Source organism: Abramis brama, assembly GCF_963993115.1.
Source record: "Abramis brama genome assembly, chromosome: 1".
Lineage (NCBI taxonomy): Eukaryota > Metazoa > Chordata > Actinopteri > Cypriniformes > Leuciscidae > Abramis > Abramis brama.
In genome coordinates this window covers 26,227,579-26,252,207 of record NC_139963.1, presented here as the reverse complement: position 1 = coordinate 26,252,207, position 24,629 = coordinate 26,227,579, and the positions used below count along the sequence as shown (strand labels likewise).

Here is a 24,629-nt window from a genome sequence, read left to right as displayed (position 1 = left end):
AATCCTAGTAAACTCATGCTGGCATTGGTGACTGGTGCAATCCTTGGTTCCTCTGACTCAGCGGCGGTCATCTCATCTCAACTCACCTCACCGTTTTACAACCCACAGCAGCCAGTTTACAACCCCCTAATTGAGTCTAACAGGACTTAAGACGACACAATTATGGCAGTGTTAATTTATGGCACATAACTTATCTTGTATATTCTGACAGAATCAGAAGTTAAAGCGCTTTGTGCTTTGGAGGAAATCAGACATATGAAAACCAATGTTTTTCTAAGAATTACAGCAGGGTTAAAAGTATCAGAGCACTTTGAATATCAGTCCCCTCCCTCCCTCCCTTTCTAAATCAAAGTATAAAATATAAATAAAAATGTGGTTACATTTAAACGAGATATAGGTAAAACTTAATAAAAAATAAAATAAAACTCAAAATAGTATTTACTTGTACAGTTTACCTGTATACTATTTTCATCTCAATGTTTCTTTTCTGGAAAATCCGTATTTCAAACAGCATTGATGGAGGTCTGGAATAAGTGGACCATTTTGTTTTTCTGTGAGGCCAGAGCACCAACATTTGTGCATTAGCACACTGCCATCTAGTGAGCATTGCTTTTCAACAACAAGTCATCACCACCAAAGTTCATAAAGTAAATGGTCTTTGATATCTTTATTCATTTTTATAATTACTACAAGAAAAAAAATACATAACAAACGCATCTGCTTTAAAACAAATTAAGGTTAATGGTCATCACAGATGAGATTGGATGTAATGAAAAAAAGTATATTGAATATCTGTAATTAATTTTATTTTTAACCAGCTAATTTAAGCAAATATCAGACACTGAACTGCTTCATCTGATCTTCATACTGCTGCACTGGCAGATGGACTGTAAACATTGTGAACTTTATGGCACGCTGTACGTTTACAAATAACATTGATGGCAAAAATACCAGTTTAAATATATTAGTTTTAAAAAATAACAACTTACTTTTGTTCCTGCAAATTAGTTGAGCTGACATTTAAGACAATTAAGCCTTATAAACACACATGAAGCTATTGCTCGCTGTTATGCGCAGTGGATTATTGCACTGTGTTAATTATAGACGTCACATTGACAGCATACTAATCGAAATACATTTTTTTTTAAAAATCACAATCTAACTATTGGGAGACTTGAGTCTGCCAATGTCATTCTTTAAACGCTTCTACAAAAGTTCAGTTTAAGGTCATGGCTGCTTGGAAAACAAATTACGCTGGGAAGATTCCAGCAACCAGGCATTTTAGTTCCCTTTTGTAGGCACACTGACGTGACAAGCAGATTTACGTGTTGCAGATATACATGAGATGTTTACTACAGAGATATGGAATGTGTTAGGATGTTTTTCACAGTTTTAAAATGGCTTTGCAATCAATACTGGGCAATTAGGCTAATGACAGGTTACAACTACAGTTTATAGCAGGACAGTAACTCAGTTTTACACCCTCACATTTTAACAAGATCACAAAACATCAAAACAGAGGAAAAAAAAGAAAAGAAATAAAAATGTTACACACAAACAGCTGGAGGAGTGTATATACACATTTACACAGACACACAAACTTCTTTTGACTTCATAGCATACAGGTTCAGCGAGATCTGGATTCGGTCATTACATGGTCATGTGTTCTGGAAGTACATAAGAAATATCATCCCAAGGATGGCGGTACAAACCCTGCTTCAACCGCTTCTGGTCCAGATAATGACCTGCATAAAAAGAGATAAGGTTGTTTAAATTACATTACTTCATAACAGACACATCAGAGATCGAGAGAGAGATCGAGAGAGAGAGAGATCGAGAGAGAGAGAGATCGAGAGAGAGAGAGAGAGATCGAGAGAGAGATCGAGAGAGATCGAGAGAGAGAGAGAGAGAGAGAGAGAGAGAGAGAGAGAGAGAGAGAGAGCGCTCACACACACACACACAAACCTATGAATCCCATGCTGCGTCCCAACACAAAGATTCCATTCAGTGCTCCGATTTCCACAAACTCATCTGCCTCATCACTGTGCAAGAGAAAGAAAGTGCATGAAAGATCAGTCTTATCTTTACGACTATTTACATGAACACTTTTCTTCACTAGTATTATTATTGTTATCTAAAACTATTGAAAATCATTTTCGTTTATTGAAATAAAATGAAGTACGTTTATTTTCTAAAATTAACTAAAAATAGTTAAATAGAAAAATTAAAAAAACTACTAAAAAAAGACAAAAGCACATACAATTACTGAGACTTAGGGCATTTTCAACACCTGGCTTGTTATGAGTGTTTGTTTCCCGTTTAAGCATATAGGAACATGGCAATTGCGCTCGGATACGCACCAAAACAATCGTTCTGAGATCGCCTGAACGAGGTGGTCTCGTGACTCTCGTCCCAATTGAAAACGAGTTCAACAAACCAAGCAGTTTCAATTCATAATGGGAAATGTCATATAAAAAGCAGCAGTGTCTAATTCTGTAAGTGAGCACATTAGGTACACAGTTGAAAACCAAACTTCATCTCATTATAAGATGAAAACCTCTTCATCTTATAATGTTGTTTAATTGCTATTTTATTCAGAAGAAGCCTCCAATCCAGCTCTAACTGCATTATAAATTATATAACTGCATATATATTATGTTATATTTGTACACGTTAATAATTTTAAATCTAATTAAATATATAGAATTTATCAGTTAGAGCAGGAATGACGGCTACATTCGTATTGCGTGTGTCACGACAGCTACAGATGAAGCCACAATAAGCCCACGGAGTGAACTTGTCAATCCATCATGATGGAAGACGCAGAGGAACGTAAACAGGTGAACTTTGACCAATCATTACTCACATGTGACTTTCAATAAACACATTTTGGTAGGCTTTGAACTGTTGCCTTGTGAAAGATAACCGAACCAAGAAAAAAAAAAATGCAACATAGTAACAAATTAAGTCACTGTTTCGGAACAAAGCAAACAATATACAGGTCTGAACCACCCTTAAATGAAAGTAAAAAAAAAAAAGAAAAAAAAAAAAAGCGAATTTAATTAATACTATAATAGTATATAAATAATACAAAAATAACCCTGTTCTTTTACACAAGACGTTTTACTCCTGTTTTACTGACCGAGTGAAGCCGCCACAGTTCCTCAGCAGATCCACAAATGCCACTCCAATGAAACCATCAACATTCAGGATAAGGTTTGGTTTCTGATAGAAAGAGAGATTTTATGAGATTAAAAAAGCAATAACACAAAACGCTATACTTGAATTTTCATCACGTCACAAACAACATTCAATTACTACATTTATTCATATCTTTTTAGCATAAACAGATTATCATCATCTCATGTTGTTCTGTGTTTTTCCTTTTTCCTTGTTTTCCTTTTACAGCTGCGGTTCACATTTGCAGTTGTTCTGTGAATTTTCACTGTCAAAATCTAGCCATTTCAATAGGAATCCATGCATTCGGGAATTTTGTGAGGGCTCGACTCGAGTCACTAACTGCGTTTACATGGACCCTAATAATCTGTTTGTAATCGGTCGAAAAACAAGTCGATCAGGGTTGAATTGGCCAAATCCGGTGGTTGATGCTGGTTTAAAACTTTTCCAATCCGTTCGATAGGACATGTAAACACTTGAACGATCGGATTGAAAATTTAAACTGGAAAGTTCTGTGCGTGTGAAAAAACACAGAAATGACAAAATGGTGCACGGTGCACGGAACGAGCTGTTGTAGTTGAATATAGTGTCATAAATGACTGTCGTGTCACTCTTAAATTCTCCTTCCACTCATCGTCTGTGAAGTGGCGCAGGACAATGTTGTCCCATCAGTCCTTGCTTCGGACTCTCGTCCACAGACGACTTATTTTGGACGAGGGGAGGGGCATTTTACAGATTAATAAATAAAAGCAGCACGATTTGATTTGATTTGAAGCTTGTGACATATAACTGTGCACATCCACCCGATGGCTTTATTTAGTGTTCATGTAAACACGCTGTGGCGATTGACTGTTAATACCAGGTGTAAACGAGATCCAAAGCACATTTGTACCTTTGAGGTGGTGATCTTCTCCACCTCCAGAGCGTAGTCCAGCAGCTGAGTGGCAGGAAAATGCTGTTTCACAAAGTCTTTGAGGATCTGCACCCGCATGTCAGGATTATTGATCTGAAAATCAATCAATCAAGCATGAAAAGCAGTGTGAAATTGACCCATTTGCAATATAACACGTTTGCGTACATTTTAGATTTGTGTGTGTGTGTGTGTGTGTGTTGGTGTACTTACCGATTTTACCCTGTGTCCGATGCCCATAATGAGTTTGCCGTCTTTCTTCATTTTGTTGACAAACTCCATAGGCAGCATGCCACTGTCGAACGCCTTACTGAACTGCTTAGCAGCTGCGTCCAGGGCACCTCCAAAACGGTCCCCCTGAACACAAACAGAACCAGTGATGAAACAGATGCTCTTCTGATGCTAAACAGACTAAATGTGGAAAAGTCTTTCGTTTACGTACAATGGTCAGGAGTCCCGAGGTGAGGCTGGAGATCAGGTCTTTGCCAGCACGTGCACACACAATGGTGTTATGAGCTCCAGACACAGCAGGGCCGTGATCCGCCGTCACCATCAGACACATCTCGATGAACTGACATGCATAGCGCGGCAGCCTGCAATATGCACATGAAAATCATTTAGGACCGAGTAATTATGTGAGGTACTGGTGGTAAAGAGTGAAAGAAATCTAGCAGTTTTCAAAACAAAGCGTGAAACGCACCTCCTCTGAAACCAGAGCAGGCCGAGGGTGCCGCCCAGCCCGATCTCAGACTTAAAGACCTCAGTAATAGGCATGCCGGCGTAAATGAGCTCTTGCCCTCTCTCATCACAGATACTCGTCATGAAAGACGCAGGCTTGCGGATCAGACCCAGCTCCTACAGAGAGAAGGACATACAAATGACTATAAACCACCAGGCGAGACTCTAAGTGAGTGAGTATTTGTCATCCAAACGTATAATCTTCATACTCACGCGTGCCCAGGAATAATCCATCGGCACTGTGGGCGGAGGAACCTCTTTAGCAGGCACGATCACACCCTTGGCTACTAGATTATCATACACAGATCTATAGGATACACAAATATGTGGTTACAGAAGGCCAGTTTAAGTTGTTCAATTCATAAGTAGACACAGGACATACTTGATGAGTTCTCCTAGCTCATCAAAGCTCTTGGGCACAAATGCTCCTGCCTCTTCCAGAGATTTGTTTTTAGCCACTGCAGTCTCAGACGCCTGGTTAGCACAAGCTCCAGCGTGGCCAAACTGGACCTACAAAGTCAGGTTACAGTCAGTTAATTCAGCCATTAACAATTGAAAGAGGTTAAAATCATATTGGAGTCCTAAATAAGTCATTTGACCACATTATACTCAGTGCAAATGCTCAATACGTCATTAACACCTCAGAGGAGAACAGGGTGGCACAGGTTCCGATGCACCAAGAGACCACAGGTTTGGTGATCCTGCCTTCTTTAATGGCGCTGCAAATCTTGTACTCTTCATTTCCTCCAATCTGTGAGTGAAGAGAAGACCCATGAGTGTCATATTGCAGCCAGGCTCTGAGTTTTATAGTGACAGTAAACTCTTATTATGTTTAAAGGGGTCATGACATGAGAAACCAAATTTGCCTTGATCTTTTGGTATATAAGAGGTCTTTGTACCATTAAAACGTCCTGCAAGTTTCATAGTTTCAAGGATGAGTGGCTTTGGCAGAAAACTTTTGTACAAGATAAGGCCGTGTGGACTATTCTGGGCTCAACAACGACGACGCAAACTGTAAGTAATGTAGGCTATTTAAAACGTACTACTTTTTTAAAACGTTAATTGCAGTTTAATTCATTCTGAATAATCACCGTGTTTTTACTTAGTTTAGCCTACTTATTGTTTTCATGACCGTCATGTTCATGCCCCGTAGGCTATTAAAAGAAGTAGGCTGTCAAACTGACAAAATAGTTTCACACTTTCTATGTGGATGGGCTGATGCATTCTTAGTTGTGTTGATGGTTCATTTCCTCTGATTCCGACCTAAAAACATCATTGCAATCGCCATCGCCTCGCACGCATCACCCGTTACTATGGTAACGGTAAACACAGCTCCGCAAAATCCGCACGTTTTGACAAGGGGGCGTTAACAATTCTCAACTCTTAAAGGGGAAACACCCCCAAAACAGACTGTTTGAATCAGAGCATGAGAAACAGGGTGGGAAAAGGTCATAAATCACTCAATTTTAAACGTTTTTTGTCCAAAAAAACTATAGTAATACTATAATTGCACCTAAGGGAACATAATAAAAGAAAAGAAAAAAACATGTCATGACCCCTTTAAAAGGGAGGAAGAATGGTGTAAGTGGCTGAATAAATGGCACACTCACCTCTCCAAGCACAACGATCATCTTGACTCCTGGTGTGTCTTGATACCTCAACACGTGATCCATAAACACAGAGCCTGGATACCTGCAGGAAAGACATAAGCCGCAGGTTTAAACTCTCACGCAAAATGTTAAACTGATGAAATGCATCAAACTATTTAGTATCAAAGAGATGTTGACTTGAACACACACCTGTCTCCTCCGATGGCAACTCCTTCATAAACTCCATCTGTAGTGCGCGAGATGATGTTGTTGAGCTCATTGGACATTCCACCAGAGCGGGAGACGTAGGCCACGCTGCCCGGCCTGTACAGCTTAGACGCCAGGATGTTATCCAGCATCCCACCCGTATTACCAATCTTAAAACAGCCTGGTTTAATACCGCCGACCTACAGCATACACAAATTATTATTATTATTACTACTACTACTAATACCATAAGTTATACAAAAAAATCTATTATTCGTTCACTACTACTACTACTACTACTACTACCATTGTAGAAAAAAAGTTTATGTAAAATAAAAATAAAAATCTGTATTTTTATAAAAAAAATGTGTAGAATAAATATATATTTTACATTATGAATTACCATTATTAGTCATTTAATGACCAATCAAGTCATAAATTATAAATTATATATAAAATCTAATATTTATATAATTATTATTACAAATACTACTACTAATAATAATAAACAAATCTAATTTTGTATGCATTGTAGAATTAATAAAAAATATATATTTTTCTATTATTATATAATAACAACACAAATTTATAAATAATTTTTCCAATTGAGGAATTTCTGGTCTCCTTTAATTGGCCTGTAGATGGCACACAAACCTACCATTAATTCAACCAATTTGTCCCCAAAGTTGTTGTTGTTCTCACACACTCTCACACACACACACACACAGCCAGCCATGTTTATGTGATTTGTGAGGACATTCCATAGGCGTAATGGTTTTTATACTGTACAAACTGTATATTCTATCCCCCTACACTGCCCCTATCCCTAAACCTACCCATCACAGGAAACATTCTGCATTTTTACATTAAAAAAACCCACTGCTTAGTATGTTTTTAAAGCCATTTGAAAAATGAGGACACCCAAAATGTCCTCATATATCACCTATTTTCCCGAGTGTCCTCATTTGCAGGTGTGTTATCATAAAAATGTCCTCAGTTGTCATGAAAACAAACTCTCACACACACACACACACACACACACACACACACACACACACACACACACACACACACACACACACACACACACACACACACACACACACACACACACACACACACACACACACACACACACACACACACACACACACACACACACACACACACACACACACACACACACACACACACACACAGTTTAGAGTCATACCGTTGCAGGTCCAATGATAGTGACTCCCTTTTCATCTGCCATTTTGATGATCTTTCGAGTCATAGCTTCCGGGATACCTTCAGCTATGATCGCTATTGTGCGAATCTGTATATAAAAAACACAAACAATCAGACCACATTGGTTTGTGAACATGTATGGATTGGTCCACTGCTCAGCACAGCCACATGAATATATACAGTCAGCTGATGCTGATCTCAGACCTGTGGGTACTGCATGGTCTCTATAGTGCTGTCATAGGCAGAGCGGAGGGAGGCAAAACTGATGAGCACATCCACTTCTGGATGTTTCTTCATTGCATCAGCCATGTTCTTATAGACCGGCAGCAGGATCTCCTTATGGCCCCAGTAAAACTTCTGCTTATGGTCTCCACTGATTAAAACAGAAATAATGTGTATTAACATTAGATATAGATATGGGGTAAAGTGACATTGTTGAATAGAAATTCACTCAAATACAAGGTTTCCACCACTAGATACCACTCTATAATGACAGCCGTTCCAAACTAGGGTTTTAAATGCATTCATAGGACTCACGTGAAGGGGTAAACCATGGCTGCTACTGACGGCTCCTGACGTGAGCACACATAATCGAAGTCCAGCATGCCCTGCACCGCACGTGTCTGCATTCCCCACACTATGGACTTGGTGTGGTTACTGAACAGAGTGGTGCTTTTGGCTATAGAGATAAAGACAGGAGGACAAAGAGAAGAGAGAAAGAAGAAAAAAAAAACATTACAGTGCATCTGAGAGTATAACAGAAGGGAATGCTTTCAATACAGTGTCATTTCTTATCAACTAAATGTTCTGAGAAAACATCATGAACGTACAGAATATAAGCATAATGTGGGCTTTATAATACAAAATTAATCTGAACATGGCAGAATGTGTTAAAATTTTAAATAAGACATTTTAGGGCCATTTGAAGACCTGAGACTGTGCCATCCAGATTTTACACGCCAGAAGCCACTGAACTTATTTAAGGGATAGTTCACCCCAAAAAATGAGCCCATGATTTACTCACCCTGAAGCCATCCTAGGTGTATATGACATTCTTCTTTCAGATGAATACAATCGGAGTTATATTAAAAAATGTCCTGGCTCTTCCAAGCTTTATAATGGGAGTCAATGGGTATATATTTTTTGAAGTCCATCAAAGTGCATTCATCCATCTGGGGGTTAATAAAGGCCTTATCAAGTGAAGCGATGCATTCGTGTAAGAAAAATGTCCATATTTAAAACTTTATCGACTAAAATAACTAGCTTCCGGCAGACGGTCATACGCAAGTCAACTAACGCCAAAAGAGTAACACTTGACGATGTATGACGTAGATGAAGGAGTAGCGTAAGCTTTGACGCCTCTCGCGATGCAAACAAACAGGGCTGGGCAACCGCGTTCGTCATTACGTTGTGCGTTAAGTTCAAGTGTTACTCTTTTGGCGCAAGTTGACTTGCGTACGGCCGTCTGCCTGAAGCTAGTTATTTTAGTCGATAAAGTTTTAAATATGTATATTTTTCTTACACGAACGCATCGCTTCACTTCAGAAGGCCTTTATTAACCCCTCAGAGCCATGTGGAGCACTCTAATCATGGATGGATGCACTTTGATGGACTTTGGTGGAAAAATATACCCACTGACTCCCATTATAAAGCTTGGAAGAGCCAGGACATTTTTTAATATAACTCCGATTGTATTCATCTGAAAGAAGAATGTCATATACACCTAGGATGGCTTCAGGGTGAGTAAATCATGGGCTAATTTTCATTTTTGGGTGAACTATCCCTTTTGATGATTCGAGATATTTTTGCTTATGCCAGTAACAGAAGGTAAAAAGGTGGGGGCTTGCTTTACCAATTGAACCAATCATATTGATAGAAGGTGACGTGAGTTAAGTCATGACTTAGTCACGATGATCTTATTTGTTGTGTCTGTCTTTATCCTATAAAACCTGATGTATTATTGTTTACTGGTGGGATTCTTTTTTAAATTTGAGATCCTCCGGCCGTGCTTCTTCTTGGGGGAGATTCTCTGAGAACTGCTCGGGAACTCTTCCGGCCGTGATTAAAGCATTTGAAGGACATTTGCTGAAGTCTGTCTGTTTATTATTGCTGCGCAGCAAGTTAGTTAGGGGAACAAGCTATGGATTACTGACTCGGCCGACGTAGACCGCTAGAGTATAAATATTATTGGACGGGGACATCGACTGTAGACGAGACCCAGAGAAATTAACGTCGACTGTAGACGAGACCCAGGTAGACTTAGGTCAGGTGCGAAATAGAGAAAAATATACCACACCATCAATGATCAATAAAAATGTATTAGTAGTAATACGCATATAATAATAATATGCTAAGATGTAGGCCATTTACAGCAATGTAGCAACTTGCCACATTAATTCAGGATGTGCGGCCAGAGTTTACAATGAATGTGTTTACAACAGCTTTGAACATAGGACAGCCACTTAGAAGTGAGAGCCAGAACAATCCATTTTATTATCGAAATGTGTGTTTGACCTGAAGTGGCGCTGCCCAGACCGATCGGTGTATGACATCAAAGTACTGCGAGAGAGATTCAAAAGCATACAGAACTGTCTGCTCTCTAATCACTCTCACAGTACTTTGATGTCATACACCGATCGGTCTGGGCAGCGCCACTTTAGGTCGAACACACCTTTTGTGTCCATAACTGTTTAAAATCCTCCTAACATGGGTCTGTAGGGGGCGCACCAGCCTACCATAAATCTATTCAGTTACAGTGATTGCCTGCTCGTGAGAGTGTGGTCAAATTTGCACTAACCTGCAGGAAGTCCAGCACGAGTCTTTTGAGCTGATGAGTTTTCTGCTCCAGTTTTGACCTCAGAAAAAGAGGCTGATCTGGAGGACGCGGGAGTCTGGGAGCGGGAGAGAGGATAGTAGTAAGAAAGAGAATTATTTATTGGTCATAATGTGATTTTACGGTGACAATTAGGGGCACAAACAGCATATTAAGATGTGATCTCTAAAACCAGTGAAGAAAGACTCAACAGAAAACTTCACTTTACGAGGCTATTAGAGGTTTTTAATGCAAGCACACTGAAGGTAAGACACATAATCACTCACTGTGGTTCCACCGCTAGCGTTGAGAAGAAAGTTAGCGGTGTGGGCGGCACCACGAGGCTGTGTGGCGATTGGCCTGTGACCTAGTGCCATCCCAACAATAGCGGTCATGTGGGTCTCAGTGCCAAAAACATGAATGGGGATACCGGTGGTCTTTCCTGTGCACACACACACAGACAGACACACAGACACACACACAAAAGACATTAACATGAGATGAAGAACGGAACTGTTGATTTTTTTTACACAACGCGCACATGAACAAACTCACCAACTTCCCCCATCACTCTTAAACCTTCCTGGTAGTTTGGGCCACCACGACGGACAAATACAGTGACCTCATGCTCTTTCAGAGGGTCCTGGTAATCTTTGATAGCCCTGACGATACCCTGGTACATATAAAACAGACAAACAAACACATTATGGGTGTGGGTTACAATATTGAATGAATGAATGAATGAATGAATGAGGCACTTATATAGCACTTTCATATGTACTACTGTACACCCAAAGCGCTTTACAATCCAGTCAGGGGATCTCTCCTCAACCACCCTGTGGTGGCCTCACTAACACCTCTTCCAGCAGCAACCTGGTTTTCCCAGGAGGTCTCCCATCCAGGTACTAACCAGCCTCAGCCCTGCTTAGCTTCAGTGGGCAACCAGTCTTGGGCTACAGGGTGAAACGGCTGCTTGCATATCATATATATTCATATTCTGCTAATGCACTGCTAATGCTAATGCAATAATATTCATATTCTGCTAATGCAGATAGATAGCAAAAATGCACATGGACAGCATGAGGGACTCTCTGATCTAACCTTGAATGTTGCTGCTACGTTAGTGAAGTTGGCAATGCTGCCTCCAATGATCAGGACTTTACCTACACAAGAGAAACGAATGGTGACACATGGGATACCACAAATACATGAAACTTCTTTAACATACAGATTACAGAATGTTTCAGGTAACATTTATCACATGCCCTGGAATACAATCATGGTCTTAATTTTAATCAAACACAGTATATAATATATAGTAATGACCTTTTTTTCGTTCTGGTTGAAAAAAATAGATTTTTTAAGACTTAAAGGGATAGTTCACCCAATTTTTTTAATTCTGACATCATTATGGAAGTCAATGGCTACCATCAACTGTTTGGTTACCAATATCCTTCAATAAAAATATCTTCTTTTGTGTTCAGCAGAAGACAGAAACTCATACAGGTTTGGAGCGACATTAGGGTGAGTAAATGATTGACAATTAATTGACAATTTTCATTTTTGGGTGAACTATCCATTTAAGATTGCTAACACAAGTTAGTCTATCACTAAAAATACTTTTTATACTTTTTATTTTCTTATAGAGGAAGAGTTGAAGTCTGAGTGTGGGACAACCCCCCCAAAAATGTAATTCTTTCAAGTGAACAACTTTAACATGTCAACACTAAATATTGATAAAATCGGAAACGATTAAAGACAACCTTTAGACAAGAATTGATGTTAAAAAACACTTTAAAAATCATTCTAATCAGTGAAAGACTAATAAAGAAGCACTTGGACAACAAGACTATAATGAACGTACCATCAGGGTGTTTCTCACGGGTCATGAGGGAGAGGATGGTCTTAGCATAATCATATGTTTGTTGCTCACTAGGAGCTCCAGAATACTCGCCGTAATTGGCCAGTTCATTGACACCACCCAGGTCACAAATTGTATCACTATGAGTGAGGAAAATTATAATAGGTTAAACTGTTGGCTAATAGACACAGACAGACAAAAAAACGCATAACATCAAACATGTGAAGTTAAATGTAATGTCAAAAACATTTATCAGGGAGATCCCAATTAAATCACAAAATTGCAGAGCAAACAGAGCAAGTCAAATTATCCAGTAAATCTAGCATGGTTTTATTAATTTTTTTGTGAGCATAAATAAGAAAACATTTGGTTTCTTGATCCTCCAACTCTCAGAGGACAGCACATACGCATCCTAATTAGTCTTTCTCGCTCTATCTCCTCCCTCCATCCAGAGAGAAGGACAGATGCAGTAGTGAAACATAAACCTCCAGATAATAGTTATCAAGCATGGATGGGTAATGTCATTTAGCTCTCAGCATCTGGCTCAGACAGGTATCTGCTTCATCTCTCAGACCATGAAGCACAAGAGTTCTGCTCATTATACCAGCATTTCCCTTCTAACTGTCTCGAACTATAATTTTGCTATTCCAAGCTACTCTATTAAGATTTAGGATGAATATTTTGTCTGCATGACTTTTTATCTTCTGTGGAACACAAAAGATTATATTTTGAACAATGTCTTGATGTTTTTTTTTTTTTGTCCAAACAATAAAAAATAAAAAAAGTCAATGGTGTCCAATGTTGTTTTGGACCCCATTGACTTTGTGTGGGCAAATGTGTTTTCAAAATATCTTTTGTGTTCTGAAGAAGAAAGTTATACAGATTGAGAATGCCATTTTTGGATGCAATATCACTTTCAATTTAAGCAATTAACACTGAGATTCATCCATATGTGATCCATTTGCATCTATATGCAAACTGGACTTAACTCTTGAGTGATAGGTACCTGTACACAACAGAAGCTCCGCCGCCTGCCACCATGGTCCAGATCCGTCCACGAGGGTTCAGGAGAGTGAGTTTGAGGCTGGCGCCACTCTTAGCATCTAGATCAGCTATGTATGCCTCCTACAGGAAGGTTATAAAAAGGCTTTTATCCTGTACTTTTTTGTTAATTCCCATATAGCTGGGTTTGGTTACATCATTTGGTAAAAAAAAAAAAATCAACATGTAACATGAACATGTCAGTTCAGCAAAAGTGGATATACTAAGCAAATGCCATAATGACGCAAATAATTTGCTCATAAATGACAAAAAAGCAGAAACTTCATAAAATGGCTTGTGGACAGTGTTGGCAAAATAAGACTCTTCTCTGTTCAACCCATATGGACCAATTATAGCAGCACATCAAACAGAAAGGTAACACATTGTACCTAAAGTTATTTATTAATAAGCCAACTCATTTTTTTTTTTCCAGCTAAACCAGTCTGTTATAACAGCTATTGTCTCTGTGTGTGCGTGAGAGACCAATTAAAGCAGCTTTCTGTCAGATAAACATAGCGTCAATACATCCTGCCAACAGTGACGAAGAGCGGGAGACACACCACTATCTCCCAGCAACGACTCGTCACTGTCTGTGTGTGGGGAGTTTGAACGCCATTAATGATTTATGAAAGACTGCTTCCAATTAATTATTAAATCATATTCTTTAGAAGTGAAAGTAAGCAAACGCAGCAGAATACGAGAAGTACAAGCTTCCGATTGATGAATCGACAAAAACAAAGTGATAAAGGCAAGCGATTCCTTCCTGTTCCCTGTTGGGCTTATAGATTAACTCATAAAAATTAATGTTTAGATGGCAATTGAATCACTGGAAATCTACAATTCTATGCAACAAAATACATGTGACAAGTATTGTTACCTCAGGATAGGCCTCTCTGCCGAAGGGAGGGGGAAACTCCACATCACCCCACTTGGCCTTACACAAGTAATCGGCTGTGGCATCGATTTTAGCAGCCATGTCCAGCACATACACTCCATCCTTAGTGACCACTGACAGAAAAAAAGAGAGCATTTGTTCTTACCAGCTTGAACTTCATAAACTGATTGCACTTTGCGTTTCTTGCCTGCCTCAGACAATAATGAATTTGAATGTATTTAAATCTCACAGTGACTGAATGCTTTGGGTTGTGTTGTAGATATGTGATGTTGAGGTGATGGCATGCGTTTTCAGCCACATCCAAGTGTGGCAATATTTTGATATTTATTGGTATATATAATTCTTGAGTCATGCATTCCACTGCATGACAAAGCACTTTTATGGTTTAAAGAAAATGTGAAACTTGTGCAGACAGAGCATATTTTCTAACAGGCCGAGAAGTAGACTTTTCACATGTGCAATGATAAAAATGTGATTTATATAGAAAAATCACAAACAGGAACATCAAAGGAAGTTAGAAACTCAGTTCATAACACAGAAACAGATGCCATAGGGCACAAGGGATTATTAATTAGCGCACTATGAAACATCTCTAGTCACCATCAAACAGCATCCATGTTAATTAACTAGCAATCTATCGCCTTTATTTTCTCAAAATTAAATGTTTCTTCAAAACATTCAGAATTTCTTTTTCTTTTCTTTTTTTTGACACCAAGTTGGATCAGAGTTCGGCCTTTAGTAATGAAAGAAAATAAGCGTAAAATATTTTTAACATAAGACTTGTTCTTAGTCATTCAAACATAATGAGCAAGTAGAACTTTTACTGCCTCGGAAAAGAACTGGAAGTGTTTTGTCTTTGGTCTCCATAGAGCGAACCAACTGTGCCAAGACATTGGGAAGAACTGAATCAGAAGTCTGGCTGACAGCTGAGGTGGGGTGGGCTGCTTTTGTGACTTACCAAGAGGGTTGATCTCCAAGTATGTAAAGTATAAGTCTTCATACAGGTTGAACAATCCCACCAGGAAACTAGTCAACATCCTGCAGAGACAAAACAAAACAAAAAAAACCCTCCATGTAATATTCAATTATTAGAATATTATCGTTACATTAAATACTGTGAACATGTTAAACTGACACAAAGTAGTTTAGTTTAGTTCAACACCACAAAATCTCATCACTGACTTAACACACCCAAAATAAGTATGGATTTGTGGTTTAATGACTGTCATTTAAAACTCAAATAAATGAACAAACAAATAGAAGTACAGAGAGTCTGAAATTAAGCTTTTTTTTTTTTTACTTCATTGGCACTTGTTTAAATGATTTTAGATGTACTACTGTTCAAAGGGCTTACCAAGGCGGCATTCATTTGATCAAATTCATTAAAACCTGCAATACTGTGAAATATTACTACAATTTAAAATAATCGTTTTCAATTTTAATATATTTTAAAGTTGCATTTATTCCTGTGGTGGCAAAGCTGAACTTTCTTATTATTATCAATGTTAAAAACAGCTGTGCTGCGTAATTTTTTTTGTGGAAACTGTTGATACGTTTATATCAGGATTCTTTGATGGAAAAAAAAGTTCAAAAGAACATACATTTATAATGATTTCTGTTTCAAATAAATTCTTTACTGTCACTACTGATCAATTTAATGCTTCCTTGCTGAATAAATTCATATCTTTAAAAAAAAAAAACCTGACCCTAAACCTTTGACAAATTAATAACTTTTTTTTTTGTAATACAGACTGAATTTATGTGATATTGCAAGCAAAACAAATTGAAAACAGAAATAGACTGGAAACAGTAACAACACTCAATTTAATGACAGAATCTGTAACCAAAACAGCTGGTGTTTGGAGTAACGAGGGAAAATAAAGGGAGACATGAGGGAGGAGAGAGTGAGAGAATCATCAGTCATCCACCTCATAAAAAAAAAAAAACTGTGACGGCCCATAGTCCAGAGAACACAAATTATACACGAGAAACGACGAGGAGACAGAATAGCTGGAGGAAGAGGGAGGGCCTCGCGGGATGCCAGTAAATCAGTAAATGTACTTGGTGAAGATGACAAAAGAGAGATTTAGGAGGAAAACATTATCCTTTATGCCACAATATTTGAGAAAGGGAGTTGTGTGCTATTTTTCAAGCTGTAATTTCTTTTCTAAGAGTGTTGTATGCATGTCTGACTGAGAAAGAGAGAGTGAGAGGATGAGTAAAAACAGATGGATGAATCGAAAGAGAGGTGTGGATATCAGCCAATGCTGCCAAACGATCTCCCCGTCAATCTCAATGTCAGCCAAGACAGTGAGGCCAGCCAGAACGAGATGTCAAAGCATGTGTGCGCGTGTGCCATCAAAAAGACAGACAGGGTTTATAGACGTGAATTGAATAATACTGGAGGGTGGGTGGACACGGGGAAAGAGGAAAGAGGAAAGATCTCATTTGTGTAATGGATCAAAGTGCCCACAGCTCCTGCCAGCACAGCTGAGAGCACCTCATTTGATTGTTTTTCCTCCCTTCCTCTTCCACTTCCACTCTCTCATTTTTGTTCACCGTTCTCCTGATATACATGTACCAGGAGGACCAAGAGTTTCCTGCAGCCTCTTGTGTTCAGCGTTACAGAGGGGACCTTTAAGAGGGTTTTGAGGCAATTAAATGATGCTTATATTTCCCCAAGAGTGGTCTTTACAAGGAAGCTAAATCAACATAAAAAATAAAGAGGCGTGTTTACAGACTTTGTTGATTGTCTGATAAAATAAAATAAAGTATACCGCCATATTTAAACTTATTTAATGACAAAAAAATAGAAAATGTAGAGTAAACACCTCAGCACAACAACAAAAAAAACCCACTAAATAAACTATACAAAAAAACTATAGATGACTATAGTTAGAGACTATACATTTCACCCCCACTACAATTTTGGGAGAAAATCAGTGCAGTCCTGCTGAAAGGAATTAAACATGGTAAAATGTATTCATATTCATTCGATATGTTCTATTTATGTATTTGATCTGACTGTCTGACTCACTCTTTCTTATCTGCAGCGGCGTGTGTGAGGAGCTGACTCTTGACTGCGTCCGCGCTGATCTTCTCATCCACTCCCACCAGGAGCTTCATGGCTTTAGAGTCCACGTCACCCACGTCCACACCGCCCTCATGATGGAAGAGCACGTAATCGCCTTCACGTGTGGCATAGATGCACACATAAAACTCCTCCTCCTGAGGGAAAGTCACAATTGAACAATGTTACCTCTCTCTTTCTAAATTTTTCTCATGCCATGCTGTAATCCATTAGCATACATAATAGATATTAAAACCATGTAAATAATATAACCCCTACTATAAAAAATAATAATATAATACAATTAATAATATAATTTTGATACAATACATTATTATTATTAATAAATGCATTCGTAAACTAAGTATAATACAAATATATTAGATGCAGAATTGTTTAATAACAATAATAATACGAATAATAAGAATATAATCATTCTGCTTCTAAAAATTATTATTATTATTATTATTATTATTATTATCATCAGTAGTAGTAAAAAATATTACCATTTAAAATTATTGTTATAATTAAATAAGCCAATTTATTCATGGCCATAGTATATAGCATTTACTGGACAGGCTCACCTGCTTGTGGGCTACAAAGGGCTCAATCAGGAAGTTCTTGAGAATGCCTTTAGCCTTCCCCACCTGAGAGACAGAAAGATTTTAAAAGCTTATGCTTGTATATCAGGCTTTTCCTTAAGGGATTAAACATCAGAAACTGCTTTCGGTCTGAATCTAAAAGCTTTTCCTGATGAAAAACAAACAATGAAAAGAGAATTATGTAAGAGGCAGAAGAAAAGGAGGCCAGGGATGGGGAGGAGGAGGTAGAGAATAGGAGAGCAAGTGTTCAGACAGTATAAAGGCTTGTGCTGTGCACCAGTGATTGTACTTCAGTGTCTAGAGACTCCCTGAGAAAAGTGAAAGATTTGACAAGCAGAGCTGCAAGCCAAACACACACACATACACACACACACACACACACCAATCTCATTTGTCCTGCAGTCACAAAACAGTGGGCCAAAAGGCCAGTTGATATAAATCAGCTAGAGAGAAAGAGGAAGGCGAGGTGACATTTCAAAGAGAGGGAGAGAAAAATAAAGGGATGACAAGGTGGGACAAACAATGAAACGCTCCCTTGAAAGTGGGAGAGTTAACAGGGGCTATGACCAGTCTAGCAGATGAAAGACTAAAATTATCATATAAAAAAAAAATATATATATATATATATATAACGCAAATGTATGTCTTTCTCTCAGCAAAAACGTTTTTGGCCCTCAGGCAACAATGTATGCAGGGGCATGATATATAATATATTGGGATGCAAAAACTGCATGAGGCAGTGTTGGTATCTGTCCTTACCGCTGTCTCCTTCATAAGACGGGGTTTGATCCATTCCTTCACACCCTTCAGATCCAGGTTCACACCCACCAGTCCCAGTTTCCCTCTGCGCTTGATCAGCTGATCTGGCTTAACGACTAACCGCTGGACAGAAACATCAAATACTGATTATAACTTACAAAGTCATGCTGCCAATATTATTGCAAAACAACACTGAATGGAAAATACACAAATGTTACAATCTGTGACAAAATCCAAGGCTGAAGTGAAATGGACTATAAGATCTAAACAGTTAGTTTAATTTTTATTTATTTATAAATAAATCCTAAAAACTCAAACAAACAACAAGACAACAAAAAAAACCTCTAATTTCCAATGTGGTCGCAAACAGAAGGCAGGAGGACGATAAATGAAATTTGAGATCTATATGTGACTTCCTAATTAAACCGTTCTCTATAGCGGTCTCGGTCCGGGAGACGGAGAGACATGAGTCATATCTAATATGATTTTACCCTCTGGGCTCCTCCATAAAGGTGATTAGAGTGCTTTTTCAGCAGAAACTGTCCCTGTACTGTCATTTGAGAAATTCTGCCATGCTCACTTTAGCTGCTTTAATTGACCTGCTAGTGAAGTGGCATACTAATGACTGCCATCCTCTTCGTCCAACATCCTCAATGTCTCTCTATATGATCTCTTTTGCCCCCTCATGCTGAGCCCTCAACAGAACTGCCCTGCATAAAGGTCTCAGAAGTCTAATTAGAAGTGTTGGCAATAGTAAGACTTCACATGATTCTTGAATCATTTGGAGAAACTACTCAAGACTATTCTACGACAAGAACAATCATTGTAACAGTTGCATTATATTTTTATTGCAATTAAAATACTATGTATATTTCCTAATGCATGTTAATATTTGTAAATATATAATTATAATATATACATTTATAATACAATTGAATTAAGATTTAACTGAATTCATAATATAATAATTATAATATAACAATATTTAGGATATGATCTAATTTTAGAAAAACTCACTCAAATTAATTGCATGATATGATGATTTAAAAAAAACAAAACAAAAAACAAAAAACATATTAATATTTGCTGAGAACCCTCCCCCCAACACCCTCCCAAATGAAGATTCAAAGACATTGCATTATTGTGGCAAACAAGTAAACCATTGAATAGAGATTAAAACCAAGTCACTAATTATGGTCCAAGAGCACACAGCGTTTGTAAATCTGTCTGAGACAGACACACAGAACGAGTTCGCTAATTCTACCTGCACTATTTTATCATTTTTGGCCTTTGTACAAGTGCCTTATGTTCATTGATCATGAGGTCTCTGATCATTGAGTTGCACCACATGACCGTATCAGTTTCATCCCAAGCCCAAATGTGATCCCATTCCCAGGTCAGTTACTTCCAACAGCTGTCTTACCTCCGTCAGAAGCCAGGGGTGATCCTGAGCCAGTCGCTCCCAGTCAGTTTCTGCTGTCACGTTAGCATAGCGGAAGCGGTTCTGTACGGCGGCTGTAGTGCAAATGTGTTTGTAAAGGAATTCCTTCCCTGTTTGCTCGGAGATGGCTTTGGCTGACATGGTGCTAGACGACTAAAAAAGCACTGCAGAGAAAGACACACAGCAACTCATTAACCATCAGCCACTTGAGACCAATAAATGAGCAGCAACCTTTCAAAATGCTTTACGAACCTGCAGCGGGTATGCATGTCTGATCAGTGCAATGAATAAATCAATAGAAAGACTAATAAGGCTAAATAAATAAATCAACAAAAAGTAATTAAAATAAATAAGGCTAAATTAACTAGGCTACTAAAAAAGCTAAAAAAAACAACACCACACATATATACATAGTTTCTTCTAGATTTGCTTATGTTAGGTTGGTATGTCTTTAAAATGCAATATACTATATATGATATTTTGCTTTTTCCAGGAAACTGACCAGGAACTTGAGTGGCTAAGTAAAACTAACACACTAACTAACACATTTAGATATTACATCTACATAGCATCCTGCTGAAACAAATGGTACATTTACAAATATTCTGTAGAATGTGTCATTTTTGCAGGCATTTTCTCTTATGCTGGATTACATTTGACTTTGTCACCCAGTTCATCTGCTGGTCTCTCTCTTTTTACCTTTTCCTGAATTAGGGAAGGCAGCTAAAAATAGGCTTGATGCTCACCCTGATTTGATTAGACATGGACTTCGTGCTGTGCCACAACAGAAGCACACTCAGGTACAACTGCACTAATCAACTAAGCTTTCTTAAACCAAAAGAAAAGAAAAAACATCCAGACGGGCATACAGTATAGTATGAGGTAGACAATATTGTATGACACTGACCAATTTCACCAAATCTTATGGCACACAACACCTATATGAGCTAGAAGTTATTATTCCCATTCTCTCAGTCAACAGTGCCAAGCAGTGAAAACTCATACATGAGTGCATTTGTGACAGGCAGGCTAAAGTCCCATTCAGTGACATCACAGCCGCCTGTCTGAACCCTGTCAGGACGTGCAGTAGAACGAAAGTGCCAAGCTGTCAGCGGGGTCAACACACCCTGTTTTTGCTTAAAAAAAGACAAGATAAACCAGTTGACAGAGAATGACAAGCGGGGCCAACTATCCCAATCTGCATTTAGCACTATACTGGCCTAAAACAACACAGACAACATGAACTAATGCTGCAAAAATGACTACACGACCATTCAAAAGATTTTTGGCCATGTGCGTCATAAGAAATGACTAGTTTAACAACTTTAAATTTAGCAATGCATTAAATTGATCGAAAGTTGAAGACATTTACAACATTAGACAAGATTTCTGTTTCAAATAAATTATGTTCTTTTGAACATTCTATTCAAAGAATGTAACATTGTTTCAACAAAAATATGAAGCATCACAGCTGTTTTCAACATTGATAATAGTGATAAATGTTTCTTGAACATCAAATCATCAATTCTGAATGATCATGTGACACTGAAGACTGGAGTAATGGTGCTGAAAATTCAGCTTTGATAACACAGGAATAAATTACATTATTAAAAGTAAAACATAGTTCTATTTTATTTTTATCAAATAAGCCTTGGTGAGTATAAGCGACTTCTTTTAAAACAATATAATAAATCTTACTGACTCCAAACTTTTGTATGGTAGTGTATGTGATATTCTGAATTCATTTTTTAACAGATAATAACATATTTTTCCATATAAGCATCAGCAGCTATATGTTCATTGCAAGATCAAAGGGTCTTTTTAAACAAAAAATACAAACAATAAACAAATAGGCTTCTCACAACATTACAAAAAAAACTTGTTACTAAGGAATGCTCTACATAAGAATGACATTTTATCTTCTTTATGCACCTTGATAAAAGTCTAACTGTTTCTAAAGCTCCCCTTCTGTAATGACAATTAATGTGGATGCATGTGGCGAGGAGAACAGAGTGTTCAGTTAGTAGACAGTCAGGTCCTTGACCCAAACAATTTACTAATGAAGAGAGAGGACCACTCCACCCCCAACATCCTCCCTGCACATCTCCCATCCAGCTCCCATCCAGTGCTGTAAATGAACGTACAGACTGAGAAGAAAGCAAAACTAAAACTAAACCACAACATCTTACAACACCCAACTTCTTACTCACACACATAAATTAAAAATATTTAATGTGCAGCTTTTAAAATGAAATAACCAAATAGAGACAAAGCCGGTATATTACGGAGCAAAGTTATATTATATAGAGTTATTATATGTAATTACATTTTTCTGATTGTTGCTGTAATCTGAGGTCTACAGTCACATCTCCTAAAAAATATACTGAAAAAATAAACACTAAATCTCCAGTAACTTCCTATTAGCCAATTTCATCAAAACAAGAAAGTACTGTAGGATTCTGACAGCTTACAATCACTGACAAAGATCCCATATTTATTAATTACAGTTTTAGGACAATAAGTGCAGTAACAGTGATGGTTTCTGTGGTACATTTTTGTAAGATGGTTGAGCAAGAGAAAAACTGGCAGTGTATCTCTAGATTCAGTAGATAGACTCCACTACAGCGACTGATGGGTCATGTACTTTCCTATATTACTGAGAGCGCTGCGGAGCATTGATTTTTACTGCATGCAGAATCACATCACCAGTGCCCTGATCTGATCCCGTTTACAATGGTGCGGTCAGTCTCAGATGGTAATGGTAATGCCTTTCTGTAAGTGCAGGCCAGTTCCATCATGCACACCAGCTCATACGGCAATGCACAGCTGGTTAAGGGGTCGCGCATCACACTAGTAGTGATGCAGCTGATTTATAACTGCGTTTCCCTCACTCACAAAACAGCAGCAGTATCATTCATCACATAGGAAGGATGTGGGGAGAAGGGGGAGTCACCCTAAAGATATTGATCTTACTACCCTCCACACAAATCCAGCACACGTCTGATCCAAATATTTGTATTAGACAGTTAAATTTGAATAACACTAAAGAAATTGCAATACCAAATCTAAAGTTTATGACTGGCGTTATTAATCTAATTTCTATTCTGATTGATCTACCACTCATCTAAAGCGTAATGGATCCTCCTTACTTAAGCTCAAGCTTATATAATGCTTTATTCAAATTCGGATTCACTTTAATTTACTTTTATTAAATGCCACACTACAGCAATCCCTTTAAACAGTTATTCTTATAAAACTAATCAGTATGTCAGTTGTTACTAGTATTTTTTTTTAAATTGCTAACGAGTAATCCATTTGAGACTCAATTTCACTAGTAACAATTCATTAATTAAATTACTTATTCCTTTGGTACTAGTCACTATACTAATAGAATAGTTATTCAGTGCTACAGGGATAGTGACCAGCAAGAGAATAAGTACTAGGATTTAATGCATAAGTACTAGTGACTAATTGATTGGTCATAACTGCAGTATGCACTAGCGACTAATTGAATAGATACCATTTACGAATAGAATTAGTAACAGTGTGCATGTACTAAAATATAATAGTAACTTACATAGTAACATATGATACTAGTACTAGTACAATAGATACTAGTACTTTTAAGGAATATACAGTATGTTTAAACGGCTTGCCATAACCTGACAAACATCTCTAGACTGCAATTAACTAAAGGAAATGAACATTTGTTTTAATTCTTCTTGTGTGCTGTATTTGTTTATTTGGTTTTTCAAGAATATAACATGCATCTTACACTTCCGTATTCGTGAAAGGTGTTACCACAGCCCTTCAGTCGTTCATTTAAATGACAGGTAGAGACCAGTAGAACCTGTCTCCATACGGCTCTGACTGATATTCATGATGAAAATAACAATAAATGTAACGTTAGATAAGCTACGCTAAGGTTCGTCAACACTGATCTCTACAGCGTTTTGAGCTAAAAGAGCTGTGTCACTGTTGGTTTTATATTCCGTTTCATATATTTCGCTAACGTTACATTAACTCCCAAATGAAAGACTGCTTTCAGTAGTCAGTGTTTGCTAGTTAATGTTACCTTGATGTTTTAAGCCACTTACCGGTCTATGTAAGATTAAGGATAGCAAGTTGTCTCCTTTCAGGGATTTCCTACTGTACGAAGTCTCTCTGAGTGTGTTGACAGTCGAGATATGGTTGCAGGAGGAGACACTTATCCTCCAGACAGCGTGGCTGCTCGCTCCCTCCCTCTCTATCCTTTCAGCCGTTCCTGTTTTCTCTACGCCGACATCTGACGATGGCC

At 38.0% G+C, this 24,629-nt stretch overlaps 1 protein-coding gene across 1 annotated transcript; it reads right to left on the bottom strand.

The window, feature by feature from the left end:
- Positions 1-639: 639 nt before the first annotated feature.
- Positions 640-24,629, bottom strand: aclya (ATP citrate lyase a). Its single transcript, XM_084135858.1, has 28 exons — positions 24,430-24,629; positions 20,315-20,496; positions 18,892-19,014; positions 18,115-18,177; positions 17,498-17,688; positions 15,419-15,498; positions 14,443-14,573; positions 13,531-13,649; positions 12,528-12,664; positions 11,765-11,826; positions 11,219-11,336; positions 10,951-11,105; positions 10,649-10,742; positions 8,389-8,530; positions 8,056-8,224; positions 7,835-7,939; positions 6,625-6,821; positions 6,436-6,517; positions 5,466-5,576; positions 5,208-5,335; positions 5,039-5,132; positions 4,788-4,942; positions 4,530-4,680; positions 4,301-4,444; positions 4,070-4,183; positions 3,143-3,225; positions 1,966-2,042; positions 640-1,745 (listed from the first exon to the last, which is right to left on the bottom strand). Exons 2-28 carry the CDS (start codon positions 20,471-20,473, stop codon positions 1,651-1,653), a joined length of 3,279 nt encoding a protein of 1,092 aa, XP_083991984.1. The 5' UTR covers positions 20,474-20,496; positions 24,430-24,629; the 3' UTR covers positions 640-1,650.

Bases quoted from the DNA above. Each gene is read 5' to 3' on its own strand.
- aclya (XM_084135858.1), bottom strand. From the start codon at position 20,473: ATGTCAGCCAAAGCCATCTCCGAGCAAACAGGGAAGGAATTCCTTTAC. The intron at 19,015-20,314 runs GTAAGACAGCTG...GTTTCTGTCCAG, and splicing joins ACCCCTGGCTTCTGACGGAG to CGGTTAGTCGTTAAGCCAGA. The intron at 5,336-5,465 runs GTGTTAATGACG...CTGACTTTGTAG, and splicing joins CCACCCTGTTCTCCTCTGAG to GTCCAGTTTGGCCACGCTGG.